This window comes from Saimiri boliviensis, chromosome 4 (genome assembly GCF_048565385.1).
Source record: "Saimiri boliviensis isolate mSaiBol1 chromosome 4, mSaiBol1.pri, whole genome shotgun sequence".
NCBI classification, from domain to species: domain Eukaryota; kingdom Metazoa; phylum Chordata; class Mammalia; order Primates; family Cebidae; genus Saimiri; species Saimiri boliviensis.
The window spans coordinates 23,176,487-23,198,315 of NC_133452.1; the positions used below are offsets into that span (position 1 = coordinate 23,176,487).

The 21,829-nt window shown below is 37.1% G+C and overlaps 1 protein-coding gene across 4 annotated transcripts in view; it reads right to left on the bottom strand.

The window, feature by feature from the left end:
* Nucleotides 1-21,829, bottom strand: part of ADGB (androglobin) — a 222,578-nt gene that overhangs the window by 61,308 nt on the left and 139,441 nt on the right. For all 4 annotated transcript variants that reach the window (XM_074397308.1, XM_074397309.1, XM_074397307.1 and 1 more), the window contains 9 exons: nt 19,167-19,269; nt 16,282-16,423; nt 14,085-14,199; nt 11,812-11,979; nt 10,581-10,716; nt 9,742-9,879; nt 6,873-6,966; nt 2,945-3,079; nt 2,261-2,414 (listed from right to left, as the gene is read on the bottom strand). In XM_074397308.1, coding sequence (XP_074253409.1) covers nt 2,261-2,414; nt 2,945-3,079; nt 6,873-6,966; nt 9,742-9,879; nt 10,581-10,716; nt 11,812-11,979; nt 14,085-14,199; nt 16,282-16,423; nt 19,167-19,269 — 1,185 coding nt within the window. The remainder of the gene's footprint in view (nt 1-2,260; nt 2,415-2,944; nt 3,080-6,872; nt 6,967-9,741; nt 9,880-10,580; nt 10,717-11,811; nt 11,980-14,084; nt 14,200-16,281; nt 16,424-19,166; nt 19,270-21,829) is intronic.

Here is a 21,829-nt window from a genome sequence, read left to right on the forward strand (position 1 = left end):
AAAAATAATAGTTAAGTGGAGAGAGAACGTTCTTCTGCACATTGACTCAAAACGTATCACTTACAGCTATCCAAAAAAATTCAAGCTTAATCTAGAGAGGGAGGTCTACATTGGAGTTTCTAAAACAAAAACCAAACCCAAGGAAGTATGCCAGATACTAATAACAAACAGATTCGTATTTGGTTCAACCAAATAATCTTTAAAGATTCCTTCTAAAATGAAGTATTCATGACTAATAGTATATCTATCTAGTAATACAGAATTCACTGCTAGATTTTGATGATATCTATAACCTTGATAGAGTCTCCCTTTAAATTAAATCGTCTTTCTCCTCTTAATGTTTGTGGATTTTGAATTTTAATCACAAATTAAATAAACTTTCTATTCAAAAGGAAGTCTAGCTCAAACATTAAAAACAAGCATTCAAAAAATAATCCACTGGTGTGTGGACAAGTTTGTTCCTGAAGAACTAGCCCTATAGTTTGATTTAACCCAAGGCATTCTGCCACAGAAAGGTAAGGTTTGGAGGAGGGGTGTCCAATCTTTTGGCCTTCCTGGGCTGCAGTGGAAGAGCTATCTTGGGCCATGCATAAAATACACTAACACTAACAACAGCTGATGTGCTAAGAAAATAAAGAATGAGAAAAAAAAAAAAAAAAAAAAAAAAAAAACAAACCTCATAGTGTTTTAAGAAAGCTTACGAATTTGTGTTGGGACATATTTAAAGTCATCCTGGACAGCATTCAGACTGTGGGTTGTTGGTTGGACAAGCTTGGTTTAGAGATATTTATTAGTACATGGGGAAGATAAATATAGTTTAAAGGAAATTGTGTGGGTTAAATAAAGTTTGTCAATAAGTGTTTGATGTACAGGAATTAAATTTTATTAGCAAAATATTCTGTTTTTAAGTGATATGTAAATGCCCTTTCAAGGTAATTAACAAGAATAATAAGTAAAAATAATACATTGATGCATTGACTTTAATTAAGTGAGTTTTTAAAAATTATGTTTAGGTGTAGAATTACAAACATAGATAACTGCACATAAATATATTTATGTTTATCAGATTTTCTTATAAAATGTAAGTGCCAAACTTGCCAAATTTAATACAAAATAAAAGTAATTTAAGCCCATTACAATTTGATATCTTCAAATTTAATAAAATTCGATTGCAATATCAAAAAATATACATTATACATCTTATTAAAAATTATAGAAAAAAACATGCTAAGGGTTTAATGAAACATATACAACTTTTAAAATTATAATAAAATTATAAAAAAACAAAAAAGTTATATATGTATATAATATACACATACACACACGTATCAATGGGGTTAAGTAATTTCATTAAGAATTTAATTGCCCTTATTTTTAAAATGTTTCCTAAAATCTCTAACACAGCATGAAAGATCTATTAGGATTTTTATGGCGTTAATACATTTTTTAATTTAACCTTCATTCACACAAAAGCAGTATTTACAAGATAAGTATGTCCTAATTTATACAAAATAATTTATAGAATCATAGGCTGAAATGAATCTCAGAAGTCAAGTACAGACGTAACTCAAAAAAAAAAAAAAATGAAGAGGTTCAAAGACACAAAGCTGAGAATGGAAGATCAGAGCTAAAACAACCCTTTTCATATCCAGCTAGGTAAACACTATCCTTTGTTGTGATCCCCTCTTAGAGGAAATGACTGAAAAGACAAATATGAGATTTAAATAAATAGAGAAGCAATGTGGTTTGAGTGAAGGTCAGAGATCAGAGTCTATCATTCAGCCAGAGTTAGGTACCCAAAGGAATTTATGTAGCCCTCAAAGTGAGGTGGTGTGATGATTGCTGGCTATGTGACCACAATTTTCTGAAACATACAGGAGTAAAATAAAAACCCAGTGGGAAACAAAGATAATCATCTGATTTGGTTTCGGGATAAGGCTAAAGGAGCTTTTCAGTTCATTTCTATTTTAAGCATTTATATGCTTTTTAAATTTCAATAATTAGAATTTATAATGCTTTCTTTTTGCCATATTTTCTTTGGGGAGGGGAAGAAAGAGGGTTGAGAGGTAAAGAATGCTTTAGCATTTACATTACATATCTCCTACTGTTAAATATATGGGATTTCTATAGTGAAAGATCAGGGCCTTATTTGCCTGTTAAGTAGATTAAAAACAACTCTACCTTCCCTTCAGAACCCTGTACAAGCTGGTGGATTTTCATTGTCATTCTATCATATGGTGAGAATAAATTTTATACCTACCTTATTCTTCGTATAAAGATAAGGCACCACTTTTTGGAACACCTTTGGCACTTGTTCCATTGTGTCATTATTAACAACGTGTAGTATACAGACTGGAAGTGTAGTGTATACTTTGGGAACCAAAATCATATCTTGAGGAACCAAAAATGTTTCTCTGTAATTACAAGAGCATGAACTTTCCCTTGACATGAATCTTAAAGAAAGTTTGAAATTTGCATTAATGCCAAGAAATTTTTAAAAATCAAAAGTTCCAAATAACTACAAGGCACACATATGATTTTATTTTTAAAATTACTATGAATGTGCTATTTTGTCAAGTAAATGCAAACTCTATTTTAAAAATTCCATTTTATAAGTAATTTGTGACTTTTACCAAATATGCTACTGCTTAGAAATTAAAGGATCTTTTTCTATACTAAAAGCACATTAATTTGTTATATCATTTTTATCATGAATGTAAAAAGTTCTAACAATTACTACACATTCTTCATATTTTGATGAAAAGAGCATAGATAAAAATTTCCATGATATCTCATTTAAGATGCCAAGTAAGGAAGAATTTTAACTAACTTATGAAAGCAACCCAGAGGCTAATACCTTTACTACTATTATAAATAAATATTCATAAATGTGAATATTGCAAGCCATTTAAAGACATTATTTGTCATTATATAATAACCTCACCTGAATACTATAAACCAAGAATTTGGTGGCTGTTCTTGATACGTGACAGTATAATCTGCAAAAGCAATCTTGGTTTCCTCATCTTGATAGCATGGGTAAGATTCCACAGACTTGCACTTGCTTTTGAACATTAGTCTAGAAATACAAAAATAAATTATGTATCAATGGCAAAAGCCACTTTAAAAATAAGCTCTATTCACAAAAAGAAATGACAAAAAATAGTATAAGATATTGCCAAGTTATGGTTTGCTAGACTGAGATCTTGATCAAAGGGGGTCTGTGTAGTCCCTGATACATGGTGCCAAGGTAAGGAGACCCATTCTAGGTCAATCACAAAAAATGTCTGTCAAAGGAGCCCCAGATTGTCTGAGGCTCTCAAAGGAGAACCCGATTTATGATTGAGGGAGTAAAGTTTATCGGTGGGAAACCAGAACCAACGTTGAAGCTATATGAATAGAAAAACTAGGAGCAAGCAAACCAGCAACAAAACTGGGTGAGAGACTCTGAAGGGTCTGGAGTTAAAGTAGAGAATGGAGCCTGAAATGGAGTTTAAGGTGAGAAATAAGTTTGGAAAAATAGATTTTAAAAATCTAAGGCAATGCGCAAGTGAGTGCTGGCTTTCCTTTTACATAATTTCCTGATGTGTAAGACAGTAGAGCATACATTGCTAAAATAATTATGGAGCTGAGATTTCCCCATGCTTTCCCCCTGGAAGTCTGCGATATATTCCAGAACATAATGGGAGTGATGATGTGACAGATCTTCCGGGTCTTATCACTCCCATTTTGCCAGAAACTGGATGTTCCCTTAGTAGCACGAGGAATATAAGACCATTTATGTGATGTCTCAGGTATTAGCTGGGATGGAAGCCATTATGGCCATAGCAAGTCGTTCTCTTTTAGAGGTCTAGACAGAGCTAGACGTGTTCTTGTCTTCCAGAAGGCAGATGCTTTCATTGATTGTCACATTTTCCATTTCATCATTGGTTTTTGTTGACTGTAGATTTTTGGTAGGAGGAAATTAACAGGATTATACTTGGAAGGGGTTTAAAAGGCCTTTTAAAATGGTGGCAAGGACAGAGAATAAGGTGACCATATATCCTTGTTTGCCTGGGATAGTTGTGGTTTATACTGACAGTACTGGCCTAATTATTAACAGTTCTCCATGTTTTCTTGTCAGTGTCCTGGTTTGGATGATCAATGACATGATAATTCTAACTAGGAGCTATACAGTGTAGGTCTGTCAATGCAAGACACCCCTGTAAATCACACGGGGCTGGCCTAATCTACACAAGGATGTGGGCTCAACCAGCATGGGAATTAAGCTGGTCGCAGCAGGAATTGACTGTAAGGGGACCCACCACCATTCTAAAATGAGGGTGGGATTTCTGTTCTTCCGAGACTGTCACTGTTCCCCTTATACATTCTACCCTTTTTCATACATCTCTGGAAATCCTAATGAATGTAGGGCCATCAAAATCCTGATGAACTATGTAGAATATTTTGAATGACCCAGAGTGAGATACCTGACTGAGTTGGACGATTTAGTCTTAATAAAGAATTAGTTTCAATCTAGTCAGATTTTTGTTTGATATGATTTCCTCATAGGGGAGCTCATTTTTAGACATCATTTGCAAGAAAATTGGGTGCAGGATCTTACCCACAGATCTTCCTAGGATAGGCCCCACAATGCAGAACCAACTTGCACAAGAGGGTCTGTTCTTTGTGTGTGTGTCCATACAACTGGATTGAATAGTTAAGATGAAATTGGACTCAATCTTAAGACCAAATTGTAAATTGGTAAACTCAGTCTTCCCCAAGTTGACCTGGGGGAAGTTCTCCCCCTTCAGAGTTGAGAACAATGAAAGTCTGGGCTTCATAACCTCAAAGTGCTATATGTAATAGTAATGACAATACCAGTATTTACAATGGCTACTTTTCTGTGATGTTGCAATCTGTGGCATTGTGCTAAGTGCTTTTCCTGTTTACCTTCATTTATCTTTACAGATTTATGAGAGAATAGTATTATACAGTAGATATTATTATCCCTGTGCTACATATAAATATTAAGTTTAGAGAGGATAAGGATCTTACCTTAGAAAACAGTAATTAGTAGAGCTAGGGTTAGCTTTAGGTCATGTGCCAAATAATGTGCTCTTAACCACAGAATTAATGCCTGCTAAGATAAGGTAGCTTTGGATGCCCCTGACATTTGAGTTTAAATAATAGTTAGGCTTTTTGGTTTTATCTGTCCAAGAGATGTATGTGTAGAACTCAAAGCATTGAAAGAGGATGGCCACTGTATCGGATATGAGCTGAGATTCCGTGAAATGGTCTTGGCTAGGGTGGAAAGATCACATGGAGAAGAAGGAAAGCCCCCTGAAGGTATTATGTTAGTGTTTCAAATTCACCTCCCGGGTGTACTGATCCTATTCCCTAATAGGAGCACCTACTTTTTAGCACATCATTTTTATGAAAATTAAGTGTCAGATCTGAACTAGCACTCTCCTCACAGTAGCCCCAAAATACAAAAGCAACTTGGAAAAGAGGGTTTGTGCTCCTTATGTGCATTCATAGAACTAAAACTTCAGGCAAAAGTGTAACCCTTTTAGAAAATGGGTTCTGGAGTAAAGGTGAATCAAATAATCTGCGTGGGGTCTGCAGAGTCTCCTGAAAATGTAAATTGATGACTTTTATCAGTTTTAGAAAGTTCTCACCTGTTACTTTTGTACCTTCTGTCACTCCAATTATACACTAGGCTTTCTGAGAAGGTGCCACATGTCCCTTACACTGTTTTCTACTCATTTTCTCTTAGCTTCAGTTGGGATACTTTTTATTGATGTATTACCCAGGTCACTAATCTCTTCTCCCACTGTGCCTAATCTGTGGTTAAATCCATTAATGAGTTCTTAATTTTGATTATTAAAATGTCCATTGATGTACTTTCCATTTGGCTTTTTATTCATTGAATTTTCAAACTTTTAATCTATTTTCTCTTTTTTTAATCTTTATTTTCTTACTCATTTTCATACATTCATGTTTAGATTTTTTTTTTCGCCACCTCTGACATCCAAATCACCAGAGAGTGTGGTTCCAGATATTTTCCATAATATATAATGTGTATATATACATATATGGGGAGAGGTGGGTGGGTGTGTAATTTTTTTTTTTTTTTCGAGACAGAGTTTTGCTCTTGTTACCCAGGCTGGAGTGCAGTGGCATGATCTCAGCTCACCGCAACCTCCGCCTCCTGGGTTCAAGCAATTCTCCTGCCTCAGCCTCCTGGATAGCTGGGATTACAGGCGCGCGCCACCATGACCAGCTAATTTTTTGTATTTTTAGTAGAGATGGGACTTCACCATATTGACCAGGATGGTCTCGATTTCTTGACCTCACGATCCACCCACCTTGGCCTCCCAAAGTGCCAGGATTATAGGCGTGAGCCACCGCGCCCAGCCGGGTGTGTAATTTTTTCTCTTTTGTTCATGTTAGCCTGACTGTTGGACATGAGTTATGAGTTATGGCTAGAATGCAGTTTTCCTCAGGTTCGATCTACCTCAGCCTTGCCCCTGTTGAGAAAGTATTGTCCTTCAAGGCTTTCATCTGACTACTTTGTTGACTGGGATGTCATCTCCTACCAGGTCCTAAACTTTAATTTTTGTCTTCTCAGCATCACAAAAAATTTAAGGAAACTTTACTCTGCTACTAGACATTTTCTGCTTAGAATTTTAGTTCCGTGCAATTAAAACATAAACAAAAAGTAGCAAATACCATAGAAATGTTTCAGATAAACTATTGTGGAAGATCCAAAGTAATGGTGTGGTTCTAGCTGCAGTGGCTGGGAGCAGTCCACAAATTTGGTAGTATTCAGAATGGACTTTGACAAAAGGATAATATACTACAATAAAAATATGATTTTACTGCTTTACCTTAGGAGAGAAAGTGCATACTGTTCCAAGTTCATTTCCAATATGGCCCAAACTTTTTGAAGAGTATCTGTAACACTGATATTTTCTTTTGTGTCTAAAAATAATAAATAGTAAGAATGTTAAGCTGTAAGATGCCTGAAAAATCATCTTGTCCAAAGCCTTCATTTTCACAAATGAAGTTGAAACTAACAAGTAAGATGGTATCCAAAGTCATAGGCTTTATTAGGAGAAAAATCAGGTCTAAGATACGAGCTATAAACTCCTAGTCACCATATTATGCTTTTTCCCTTCATCTCTAATTTAAAATCTTAAAATATTACTTGACCTAATTTAAGATAGTCATTAAAGGGTTCAAATAAGGAGATCTCTGTCACACTAAAACTTTTTTTTATGACAGGTCTTATCTCAGAAAAAGTAATCCATTCAATTTTTCTTTTTTCTTTTTCTTTTTTCTTTTTTTTTTTTTTTTTTGAGACAGAGTTTCGCTCTTGTTACCCAGGCTGGAGTGCAATGGCGCGATCTCGGCTCACCGCAACCTCCGCCTTCTGGGTTCAGGCAATTCTCCTGCCTCAGCCTCCTGAGTAGCTGGGATTACAGGCACGCGCCACCATGCCCAGATAATTTTGTTGTATTTTTAGTAGAGACGGGGTTTCACCATGTTGACCAGGATGGTCTCAATCTCTTGACCTCGTGATCCACCCGCCTCGGCCTCCCAAAGTGCTGGGGTTTCCATTCAATTTTTCTAAAGGACAATGGCCAATAGGATTTTTACTAGAGCTCAGTCTACTACATTATCTGCAAATGGTTTAAAAGTAATTTGGCAAGAAAATGTGAATCCTTATTAAGAACCTCAAATTTACCATATCAGAAACTAACATTCTTTTTCTAATTATCCTAATTTCTTCACAGTACTTACCAGCATCTGAAATTGGTATCTTAATATATTTACTTGTCTATTATATGCTTACTCTCATTAGAATACAGGATTCATCAGAGCAGAAACCTTGGCTATTTTACTGACTGCGGTAAGGCCAAAATATGTAACACTGTTGTGCAATCAAGAGAGTTATTCAATAAATATATGTTGAGTGAAAAAATGCAAACACTATTTAAAAAAACATTTTGAATAGTTGTACACAGACTATTAAGTATATTACTAAACTGCCCATATTTTTAGTCTCTAAAGAGGGAAGTAAAATCATTGTATGAAAATTTTTACAACATATATGGACAATAAAAGGATATATTTTACCATATGCATGATTTGAATGTATTTCCCAAATTTTATGTGTTAGAAATTTAATTCTCAAAGTAACAGCACTGAGAGAGGTGGAACCTTTAAGAGGTGATTAAGTCCTGAGGGCTATGCCCTTACGAATGAACGTGATTATTAAGAGTAGGTTAGTTATCTCAGAAGTGGCTTCCGAATACAAGGATGAGTTTTGGCTCTCTATTCCTCCTTTAGCTCTCCCTTTCATGAGTGTGCTCTCCCACCCTGCCATCTTCCTCATGGGATAAAGGCTCTGTTCAGATGAAAACCCCTTGATTTTGTATTTTCCAGCATTCAGAACTGTAAGAAATAAATCTCTGTTCTTTATAAATAACCTAGTCTTTGGTATTCCATCATAGCAGCACAAAATAAAGCAAGACATCCTATATAAAGTTTCATGAATGCATATGTTTTGCAATAGGAAAAAAACCATTAAATTAGACAACTGTGATATTTTACTATCATTAAACTGTGTAATTTAGGATTTTTTAACCATTGTGTATCTGAAGTTTTTACTACTTAAACATTTTGACTATTATCATTAAATGTTTCAAATAGACTATTTTTTTTTTTACACAAAAATGTTTCAATATATGTAAAGAATCTATTGGAGGTAAGGTTTATCCTATCAACATGTCAGCAAAAACCACAGAATGAAAATAATTGAATATAAGGTTTTTTTTAATTTTTTTTTTTTTTTTTTTTTTTTGAGACAAGATCTCACACTGTCACCCAGGCTAGAGTGTAGTGGTGTGATATTGGTTCACTGCAACTACCACTTCCCGGGCTCAAGTAATCCTCCCACCTCTGCCTTCCAAGTAGCTGGGACTACAGGCACATGCCACCATGCCTGGCTAATTTTTATATTTTTTGTAGAGTTATAGTTTCTCCATGTTGCCCAGGCTGGTCTTGAACTCCAGAGCTCAAGTGACCTGCCCACCTCAGCCTCCCAAAGTGCTTGAATATAAGTTTTGCATCTATCATGTTTTATTTTAAGCTTATAAAACCGACCTTTTGGCAAAAATATTTTACTTAATATACATAGATGTATCTGATTTAATAAATTTAAGAATACACTTAAAATGCATTTCATGCCTTATAGATGTATGTCACTAATGACATACATGGGGGCTTCTTTATTATGCATTAATTTATTCATCCACTTAATTATTAATTCATTTGATTGAAAACTGATCTAGAAATGTAAAACTATCTATGACTTAGCTGAAGCTGGCTGAGGTAGCACAGCACTAGGCACTTGGGATAGATACAGAAAAAAAAAATCCTCTGTTTTAAAAGAACTTGCAATAGATTGGGAAAACATAGCTGATCTTTCACTTATTCATTCATTTTTTTCACTCATTCTTTCAGCAAGTATTTATTGTGTGCTTATGATGTGCCAGGCACTCTGCCAATCCTGGGAACAAGACACTCAGTGCATTGACATGCTTCCTGATTTCAAACAATTTCATTATTTAGAGACTGAAATTAATTAGCTGAGCCATAAAGTAGGGTGACTCTAAAATACTTTCATTAACACACATAAATATTTATTCTTATATGAACAAGTTCATTTGATAAATGTTTGAACAATCATACCTGGTATTCTGGCTTTCATAAGTAATCTAACGTAAGTCCCTCTCCACATAGCTTGAATTTTAATTGCTGCTGCTACTTCCTCAGGAGAATATTCTTTATCACTTGTGGGCATACAGTATTTAACATCCAGCCATTCCACTGGAAAGAGAAAAACCAACTTTGGACTGAAAGTTATATTTAATCCCTCCCCCAAGTTTCAATGCCTTTAGCTGCTAAAGCCCTTCAACATATAAAACTACGTTGCAAGAGTTAGCATCATAGTTAATATTGCCAGGTCTAGGTGGTTCTTGTTAGAATGTAAACATTCTGCAGGAGGGAAACACACAAAACAGGGACATCCTAGTGAACTACTCTTGATTCCTGTGTGAATATAGCCAGAGGTTTCTCTCAAAAATAAAGGATGTGTTAAAATTGTAGGCACCTATGCAAGAATCCTGCATGTTCTACACACGTACCCCAGAACCTAAAGTGCAATTAAAAAAATATATATATATATAATTGTGGGAGCAGAGCACAGGAAGAAGAGGAAAGTAGGAGTACTTGGGTCAGAAGATCTTACCAGAATTCTGCAAATCACACCATATAGATTAGTGACTTCCATATTTTTTTAAGGTTAGGAGTAAATAAACCAGGAAAATTCTGGGCTCCCCTTGAAGTACGTGTGGTGGGGATTAGGAGTAGGGATCCCCAGCAGGTCCTTGGAGCCCTTTGAGCATCGCTTGAGCTCCATGACAGTCCATGCAGAGCTATTCCACTTACTCCACAAACACCTTTCTTAAATTATTTATGTTACTTAAAACTAGGAATTCCTTGATTAAATACATAAAATTAATCAGTACCTAAAGAAACCTCTTCCAAGGAGGAATCAAGTAAATCCAAGTCCAAAACCATAGCCCGAAATGCAAATTTGAAGTTTGGAGGAGGTTTTGTTATTTGAACTTTTTTCATTAAACGCCATAAGGAAAGATGAAAAACCTGAAACAGATAAAGTCCATTAATGTTTTTATACCAAGAAAATAACATCACCTGCCCAGAAAAGCTCTGAAAAACTTTTAGATACTCTAAACATAAAAAATAAAAACCATTTCTCAGATATACACACCATCTACCAGAAGATTCTTTGAAGTCTCACTCACCCAGTAAGAGACCAAAATTATCATTTGATTATTTCTAATTTAATACAATGTTATCACTACAACGTTTATGATATAGACTCAGTTAAAATACAGCACTAAGCTAATAGAGGAGGAATAGAATATGGTAAAAAAAATGATCCTTGTGCTTAAGCAAGTAGCTTATTTTATTGATTTTAAGATGCCATCCATTGTAAGACACATATTATTTCATGTGCTACACAAAATGAAAATATGTTTCTTAGAGTTTTCTTAATCACTTAGTAGTAGTACTAACTTCATATTAAAAAAGACTCAGATTTAGACAAAGCTTTTTCATCATATGTCACATAGTTGTACAATTATCAAAGTACAAAATGGAGATTTTTTTTCTTACCAAAATATCTCCCTTTTGCATAAGTGATTCATTGACCAAGACCCCTTACATATTAAATCAGGGCCAGCAAAGGTGGGCTCATGCAGAGTAATCTTGGTAGCTCTAACAGCGAATCAACCACGTGGACCGTCTTTCATCCAGGCTCAGTCATCTAACCTATCAGCAGCAGAAACTGACTCTGATCCTTTGATATGGCAATGTCTCCTGCGAAATCCATCTAACAGTGGGGAAAAGAGCTGGTGGAGAAACACTGCCATCTCACCAACCTTGAGTGGGAACTTTTAAAGGAATGTCCCACACAGTTTCTCAGGACCCCCTGCACAGCTGATGCCCAGTAAACCACAGCAGTAATTATAGTGTCCTTTAAGCCATTTCTTTCTCTTTCTCATTTCATGCTTTTTATTACTCCCTCATTTCTGCTTTCTGAAATCATTTCCCTAATATATTGTCTCCATCCAAAATATTTTCTCTGGCTCTGATTTGGGAGGTCACCTAATGGAAGACACACCATTTCAAAAAGAAAGTTTCCTCTTCCGAATATCATATCCCAAACAAGTTTACCCTGAAGTGCTGTGCAGTTAGTTCTTTATCATGGAAGGGAACAGGGTAGTGAGCTGTTTGTAGATCCTTGAAAGCTGCAGAGAGTTTACTCTTATCTTTGAAATTAGCAATCACATTTCCAATAGCTTTCATAATCAACAGAGACTGCTCTGTAAATCGGCAGCTTTCCTGTGAAGACAAAACATGGCAGCCATCCTCACTCATGCTTAAGTGTCATTTAGTTTATAAAAATTAATTTATATTATAATATAAAACCTCTGCTATATGGCTGATTTAATAATTCTATATAGAAGGTTTAATATCAAGGCAGTTTACTAAATGCTGCAGTCTCAGAGATAAAAAACAAGGAATGCAATTCCCATCTGAATGGGAATGTGTAGGAGGAATATCCACCTCATATCGGGGATCAGGGGGAAAATTTTCCCACCGTATTAATATCGAGACCTAGTTCTGAGGATGTTTGGGATTAGTCTGACAAAAAACTGTGGAGTTTGAGGACTGACGAGCAGAGAAGATTTCAAGGAGAAAGCCATAAAGATAAAATAGACTGGAAGGTGACCTAGCATGGGCTGCATGGGCTGAAGGCTCTCTCCTGCTATCAACTCTAAGGAAATAATAAAGCAAGAAAAAGACAGGAATTTCAGGAAGTAACTATTTTTTAAAAATCAGAGAAAACTGTTAAGTGTCTGGAGCTGCTGTGGTTGGTATACAGTGGGTGGTCCTAGAGTTGCCTGGAGCAGCTGGTGTGGTACCTGGCAACAGCATGAAAAAGGTCAAACAGTGAAAAAAAAATACTTTTTCCCCTTAGAGGGCACCATGGTGCAATCATCCACCGTTCCTGATTTTCTCCTGAAATTTTGGGGAACGGCCCAGCAAGTGTGCATGAAGCACAGATGCCTTGCGAGGGTGAGAAACTGATGGAAACAGATGCAACTGACTCGCTACCAGAACACACTTACTTAGAATCCTCACAAAGCCTAGGGAAAGCTTCATCTCGTGGTGTTTCTCCCTAAGGTGAAACCATGAATAGAAATGTTCTCTGGTCAAGTGGACATATTAGAAGGAATCAATTATGGTTCTAAGTATCATCTCTCTGCCCTTGGGTCAGTCTATTTTCTTTTGCTCCTTTATTAGGACCAAAGAACAATGGGGTGTGGGCTTGAGCTCCAACACTCTTTTCAACATTGGGAAGTGTTATTTCTAGGGAAATGTGAGCTCACAGACCAAAATAAACACCTGGGGAGATAAATCATCTAAAGGAAGACAACAAACTGGACAATGTATACCATATAAAGCAGAATAAATTTTTTAAAAAGACAAGAATTTGAAATAAGCAAGATAAACATAGTTATGGAAATAAGCAACATCCATGTATAAAGTAATCTTGCCGAGCCTAATGAGCAAGAGATAAAGAGAACTGGTGAGAGATGGCACAGCAAGCAGAGGAGGCAGCCCTGGGAACTCTTGCACAGCCATTGCTCAGGCAAGGAAGAACACATAAGTGTGGCATGTGTGGGAACCATTGGGTTGCCACGAAATTTGCTGGTTGGCTTAGAGAACACCATCAATACAAGGTTGTGCTATTTGGAATTGTTGTTTGTTTCTTTGTGTTTTGGTGGGAAAGGGTTAGAGCTGAGGAAGCATCAGGAATTATGCCATGGGAAGGCCATCTGCAAATATTCTCCCAAATGCACGTGCGCAAAGCACATCTAAAACCAAGAGAAGATTTCAGGGGGTATACTGGTTCCATTGACCTCATCCCTTTTTCAGACGTTGTCAGAACAGGGGAACAAGAGAAACCAAAGAGACCAAGAAGAGTGAGAGGAGATGAAGGAGAAGAGACAGAACCTTCTGAGCTACTCCTTCCCTGCTAAACCCCAGAGACACACGCCCCAAATTCCTTAGGCAAAGGAAAAGATGAAAGCAAAGAAAGAGATAAAAATTTTAAACTGCATAAAAAGGACTGCACTGATCCTTTATACCCCAAAGAACCAATGACGTCACAGGATCTAATATTAACAGATATGAAAAAGAGAGTCAACAGAGTAGAGATGAGAGCTGTTGTTGGAGAATGTCTACATATTTCATTTGTATACCCACAGGGTTCATACTTCATTATAGACTTTGGGGTTGCATGTAGGAATTTCTTGCAGAGTATACTTAATAGTTTTAAAGGTTAAAAAATGAGTAAATTGAATATAAAATAAAGTAGTGTTTAGTTCAAAATATTTGAAACTAAAGCACATAAAAATTGCCATTGCAAAAATACTTACTGGTTCAAAGTTGGGCAACACGACGTGTTCATCCCCAATGACAAATGACACCATGCTGCAGATGTGTATGGAGTGTCCTACTGGGGAGTATGCGTTGAACAGTAGCATGTGTCTCCTAAAGAGAAGGGATTCCGGGTGAGAACTGAGTGCTCCCTGGGTGGTAGCATTTGACCCATTAGTTGCTTGTTAACATTTTGGAACTCAAACTAAGTCAAAGGTTAGTAAAGAGTTCAATTTTTAACACAGATGAGATAAGGATCTTTGAATTTGCACTCTGTAAGAACACTACGGGATCATGAAATCTATATTTTACTAATTATGTAGGACAAAAATCATTAGACTGAATGCCAAACTTCACTCCAGTAGTGACCTCCCACACACCGCAGTCACATTGTGAATACTAGTCTTGATTTCTCCCTAATAACAAGAAAAATTCATGTGGGTATAGGGCTGTGTAGACTTCCTAGGCTTTTTGTCACAAATGCATCATTTCATGTATGTTCATTGTGTCTCCTCTTCCAGGTTATGGTGTCATGAGAGCAGGGATAGTCCCTTTCATCCAGTTCTTGAGCATTTAGAGCAGCGGTCCTCAACCTTTTTGGCACTGAGGACCAGTTTCACAGAAGACAACTTTTCCATGGACTGGGTTTGGGAATGGTTTTGGGATGACACTGTTCTACCTCAGATCATCAGGCATTCGATTCTTAATGGAGCATGCAGCCTAGATCCCTTGTATGTGCAGCTCGTGATAGGATTCTCGCTCCTATGAGAATCTAATGCTGCTACTGATCGGACAGGAGGCAGAGCTCAGGCACGGCTCACCTGCTGTGTGGCCCGGTTCCTGACAGGCCTCTGACTGGTACCAGTCCATGGCCCTGGGGTTGGGGACCCCAGATTTAAAGCATGTTCAAAACACACATGCTGATGGTTTAGGGCCTGTGGGGGGAAAAGGGGGTATAAGAAGATTCTTTATTAAATTCCTTGTCTTTGGTAGTCTCAGTTTATGAGCCCTCGGACAGAGTAACTTGATTTCCGGGAGAATATCTCCATGCTGGAGTATACAGGGAAAGTGTGAAAAATGTCAAAGTTTTGAAATGTATTATTTTCTAGAAAAACTAGATGCTTGACACAATTATTTTAGCATTTGCTGCTTAGGCTTTTCTTTTTGCATAAGAGCCATAACTTTTCACTGATATAAAATTAGCATGATTGATCTCAGGGGAAAAAAGTAAAAGCTAGTGAAAATGTTTATTTCAAAGCCTAGTGAATATTTCATCTGAAATTTGAGGTAATATTTTAACTTTTATTCATCAAAATCAAAATACTTTTCCATTGTTTATATTGTCTCTAAAATGGAAGCTAATGTATTTAATCAACTTTATCTGAATTAAAAATAATATCTAACAAAAATAAGCCTACAAGAAAATCTAGATTGGTGGAGGAAAATGCATGTTTCTCAATTTTTGTTTACATAAATTCAAGGTTTTTGCTAAGTATCATAATATTGATGAGAAAACATAACAAATATTTATGAGAAAATTTATACTACTTAAAATATCATAAATGTTATGTATATAGTATTTATAAACTAATTTTAGAAAATTCTGGGTGAAACAGACTTAAACATATTGTTGACTAAATATATTCCCAGAATCTTTGACAATTATGAATCTCCCAAAGGAATATTCAGTGTACAGCATTTCTCAATGTATTTATTTGGAATTATTTTTCTCAAGAATAGTAATAATAGACCTGTGCCTTGAGAAATTGCTTTAAGAAACAAGATCTTAGAGTCCATATTGTTTACTTCTTTAGTAATCAACAGTTTGCAGGCCTTCAAACCATTTTTTTTTTTTTTTTTTTTTTTTTTTTTTGAGACGGAGTTTCACTCTTGTTACCCAGGCTGGAGTGCAATGGCGCGATCTCAGCTCACTGCAACCTCCGCCTCCTGGGTTCAGGCAATTCTCCTGCCTCAGCCTCCTGAGTAGCTGGGATTACAGGCACGCGCCACCACGCCCAGCTAATTTTTTGTATTTTTAGTAGAGACGGGGTTTCACCATGCTGACCAGGATGGTCTTGATCTCTTGACCTCGTGATCCACCCGCCTCGGCCTCCCAAAGTGCTGGGATTACAGGCTTGAGCCACCGCGCCCGGCCCAAACCATTTTTAATATAGAGAAAATGAAGTCACTTCATACCCAACAGGCAGACGAACCATTGTAGCCTTGGTAGCATATGTGTGAATCTTCAGAACAAGATTGCAGGGTTTCAGGGATTTCCAAGAAAACGTTTCAGCTGTGAGAAGTCCAGGCTCTATGGGAGGGCTGTCTTTTGTTAAGGCTTTAAGATAAGTAAAACGGTATTAAAATTTGATTGTGAAAGTGTAGTTGGCATTCACTAATACTGTTTTTTTAAATTAAATAACAACATTAATAATAATCAAGCATTAGAAATATTATGAAAATGTTCATAAAACATTGGAAATTACTCCAGGTAAATTACTAGAAATAACACTCAGATATTCCTCTTTATTCAATGCTCTTCCTCATAACAATCCTCTCAAGGGAAGAAACCAGAAAGAGGAAAATTAGAATCAAGAGGACATTTTTCATTGTAGTGTGGCATTGCTTTTATTATCTCCATGGTAGTAACTACAATGTCCTTGTAGATGCAATTTTAGAGGAAGAAAACATATTACATCTGGGAAAATAAGATTTCTCTAAAATAGTCTCAAAATAAGTCTAAATATCCCAATGTTTATTAAAAATTTATTATTATTTTTTTAAGATGGACTCTCGCTATCACCCAAGCTAGAATGCAGTGACGTGATCTTGGTTCACCGCAACCTCTGCCTCCTCGGTTCAAGCAATTCTCCTGCCTCAATCTCTGGAGTAGCTGGGATTATAGGTGCCTGCCACCAACCCTGGCTGATTTTTGTATTTTTAGTAGAAACAGGATTTCACCATGTTGGCCAGGCTGATCTCGAACTCCTGACCTCAGGTGATCTGCCCACCTTGCCTTCCCAAAATGCTAGGATTACAGGAGTGAGCCAACATGCCTGACCTGTTTATCAAAAATTTTACCTTTGATTCACAGTCTTTGACATTATGTAGAAATAGCAAGCAATTAACAAAGTTTAATTTTAGTATCAAGTTTTTCTTTAAAAATGGATAAATAATATGGGCTAATTCTTCATCAGCGACTGAGGACAAAAAACTTTCCCCTGTACTTCCAGAAAACACTGGAGTTGAGGATATAAGGTCACAACATTACCTGAAATGCCTTCATGCCTATGGAATTTAAATGTTCTAGGACAATGTTCAAGGCTATTTGTTTGGTAGATGCACTAAACTTACATCGCTAAATTTTGGAAAGTTTATTATACAAGTATTTTCTAGCTACCTACTCTACATTAGATACCACTCAAAACATGGATGATACTTCAGTTAAAAAAAAATCCCTGCCCTGCATGTTGGCAAAATATTCAGTTTTAAGTATTTGGGAAATGTTTATTGTAAATTTACAGTTTCATGTACTGTTAATTTGAGTGCAAGAAAAATTCTTTAACAAAACAGGCCAAAGAATAAAAGAATAAAGTTTTGTGAATTTGTGCCTGTGTGTGCATGTGTATGCAAGGGTTTGGCCCTGCAGAGGAGCAGAGATAGTCTATCCATTGGAACAGAAGGAAGGTGGCCTAGATCTTGAGAGAGTTCATTGTGGAAAAGGGAGGTAGAAATTCTGAAAGCAGAAATCATTTCTGATTTCTTCTGCCTCTTAAGTGAGATTAACAGCAAGGTCATCAGCTGAACATGAGTGACAGTAAGAGTAGGCATTGAGGATTGGAAGAGAGAGAGCATGTCTGAGGGTTTGCAATAGTCATCTACAGGAATAAATAAGAATGGGAGAATCAATGAACTAGAGAAATGCTGGCAGTGCTTAAGGGCTTGTTGAGATTTGTGCTCCTCAAATTTAAGCATGTTTGTTTTCCTTCCCTCCAATCACATTTAGCTGCTCTCTTGAAACTACAGGTTGGATATAGCATCAGGTTTAAACAGTCGTGGAGTTTTTCCAGGAAAGCAAGATGAGAGGGTAAAAAGGGCAAATGTGTGGAGGGCATATCTAAGGATATATTTAATCACAGTGAGCAACTATAGAATGTATTTTGGGAATGGGAGGTAAAAGGACATGAGGAGGGTGATGGACACATAAAAAAGTGGGAGGACAGAGAGGAATGAAAGATCCAGTGACGTCCAAACTTGTAGGAGTGGGAGTTCTAGAGAGTGAACTGGAGAAGTGGGTGCTTGAAATGGAGATGACTGAGATGATGCACAAATTGGTAAACTTAAGGTCTATAGAGTAACCATGGAAGTGGTGGACCAAGGTGGGACAGAGGGAAAGATGGTCGGAATTGTCAAATCAAAGAAAAATAGTTTGTTTTTCAATAGATGTTGAAATAATTAAGAATAATGACATTTCTAGGTCAACAGCTACAACAACAACAGATTGACTAAGTACACCAACAAGGTAAACAGATTACTACAACCAGAAGAGGTGCAGGTGGCAGGAGTGAGCATAATTCCTGGTGTCTGTGGAATAAGAGCATCAGAGTGGGTGGTATAGGTGGTCCTGTGGGACTCTGGAGAAACTCTGGAAAGGGAGGGAGTTCCTTCATCCATGGTCTTCTAAAGATCTTATTTTAATTTTTTTTTTTTTTTTTTTGAGATGGAGTTTCACTTTTATTGTCCAGGCTGGAGTACAATGGTGCAATCTCAGCTCACTGCAACTCTGCCTCCCAGGTTCAAGTGATTCTCTTGCCTCAGCCTCCCTAGAAGCTGGGATTACAGGTGCCTGCCACCACACCTGGCTAATTTTTGTGTTTTTAGTAGAGACCAGGTTTCACCATGTTGGTGAGGCTGGCCTAGAACTTCTGACCTCAGGTGATCAACCTGCCTCAGCCTCCCAAAGTGCTGGGATTACAGGTGTGAGCAACTACACCCGACCTCTAAAAATCTTATTATTGCATGTTCCCCAGCCTGAACATGATCTGGGCTTTAAGACTATCATTTCCTCAGAGCCCTCTTACCTCCATACTCCCCCCAGCGTACCAATGCAGAAAAGCAAACCAGTAGTTCAATAGGTTTTAGACTATCCACAAATAGATAGTAGGACACTCGTTCTTCTGAGAACTGCAAGAAAATTGACCAATTATCATACTTAATATCAGCTGATCAATGGTATTATTTTCACTTCCAGTGAAAACACAGTATAACATTTAAGATTTACAGGAAACTTACTGTCTTGTAAGCACCACAATAAATACTTGATGAATCTAATTAAATGAAGAAAATTAAACTGAGTGAATGTTGGCAACCATCTATGGAAACTGGGTCTGCAGAAGCTGTGTCATACTAGCCACCATATCAGAGAGAGGCAGAACTCTCTATAGGGAAAGAAAAGGGATATGCTTGTTCCAACAACGAGAAGAGAGGAGACTGAGCCCAGGACAGAATAGTACTCAAGCATGGGTCTTCGATGGGCAGGAAGGCCACAAAGTAAGTAACTTTGGCAGAGAACGGGAATGGCCAATTGGATGTATTAAGTTATTTTACAGGGTGGTATGTGAAATAACCTCTCTCTTCCTTCTTTCCACGGGATCTTCAGATATATACCTGAGATGGTTTAGCTCTGTGTTTCCATTCAAATCTCACATCGAAGTGTAATCCCCACATGTTGAAGGAGGGGCCTTGTGGGAGGTAACTGAATCATGGGAGCAGACTTGGCCCTTGCTTTTCTAGTGATAAGAGTTCTCAGGAGACCTGGTTGTTTGAAAGTGTGTGGCACTTCCCCCCTTTGCTCTCTTTCTCTCTCCTGTTCTGCCACGGTAAGACGGGCTTGCTTCGCCATCACCTTCCGCCATGACTGTCAATTTCTTGAGGCCTCCCAGCCATGCTTCCTGTACAGCCTGCACAACTGTGAGTCAATTAAACCTCTTTTCTACATAAATTACCCAGTCTCAGGTAGTTCTTTATAGCAGTGTGAGAATGGACTAACTTAATACCCATTGCTTGCTAATACAGCAGGCTGTGGGTTTTTGTTTTGGAGATGGAATAAGGCGTTTAGTAAAATCAAATTTCCTTAAAGGATACTTACATAAATGTTATATGTATGTAATTTCAGTTCATTCTATATGAGTACTATTAATGTATCTAATTATACATGAAGAAACTGAAACACAGGGAGGGCAAGCTATTTACCAAAGGTCACAGAGTTTGTAGCAGCAAAGACGAGGGAAAAATGTAGGTACAGCCATCAGCCTGACTCTAAGGCTGGTACTCTTGACTCATGCATTATTATTGCCTTTCAAGTTCTCATTGCTTCAACATAATTGTGACAGATGGCACATGGTAAATGTGCTCAATTAATTTAATTGGACTATACTATACTTTAAAAGTTTTTCATATGATTCTACCACAATAAAAAGACAGTTAATATATGAAAGGAAAATATGTAGTAACACTATGAAAAAGAAAGCCTTGTTATTTAATCAAGTGTAACAAAGATTACTTGAAATGCTTGATGCAATGTAATCATGACATAAATGATTACTCCTCCCCCTATTTCCCATTTGTTATCATTTGACACTTTGTTTCCTATTAGCTGTGACATGTTGATGATACAGAGAGTTGTGTCAAATATTCATTATCTGGAAATATGAAGGACCTTTGGACTTCTAGGCCTGGCATGAATGCCTGAGGAGGAGTTTCTGCCTGGAACTCATTTGCTGTCATTGTCAAGGGTCTGAGAATTGAGGGGTGGGGTGTTCCTGAAGGCCTCACAGGGGCTTATGCCCTGGTGCCAGCATATGGCACCTTTGAAATGTCCCTGCTCCAACCTCACACTAGGCACCAAGGGACCAGCTGTGGATTGTGGTGAGGACAGGCCTCGGGCCTCTGTGCCCCCAGCTCAGCAGGCCACTAAAATCAGGAGTGTCTGGTCTCAGAACACAGCAGATCCCTACTTTCCAGCCATACTAAATGCCATTAAGATTATATTCCAGTGCCTTCAAGAACATTATTTTCTCACACCGTTAATGTTAAAAAAAAATTCAGGGAAATAAAATAAATGTCCTAATTTTATTTCACCAAGCTGAGACTTTTAAAAGAAAAAAAAATTCTGTGCTTATCATCACTTTGTAAGAATAAGATCAGAATAATGAACAGTTGACCAATTTACCACATACACTTTTACATTAGGACAGGTTTACCAAAAGCTTCTATGCAACTGTCTTCAGTAAATGGTGGCCAACATCTATTACCACTTATTAATAGGCATTCTTCTAAGTGTTTTACATACATTATTTCACATTTGATCTGCTCCATCTTCCTTAGATGTAAAATGATGATAATCATATCTCTTTCACAGGGTTTGCTATGAGGCATGAGTGAATGCAATAAAGAACCTAGTCTAGAGCCTGCAACATTTATAAACCATTGTTATCATTGGCAACGGTTAAAATATGGAAATATCCCTCAGTAAACTGTAAACTGTACATTATGCTGATATCATACTCTGGGTTCAACTATTCCCAATTAATTGTGTTATCTTTATAAAGTCAAAGAAATCCTCTAGGTGTTCTCACATATTCCAGAACTAGGTGAAGGATTTCTTTCCCCCAGTCACTATTCTTATTTTCAGAGTAGGCAGCCAGAAACAGAGCAGCTCTTAAGGTCTATTCAAAAGGTTTTC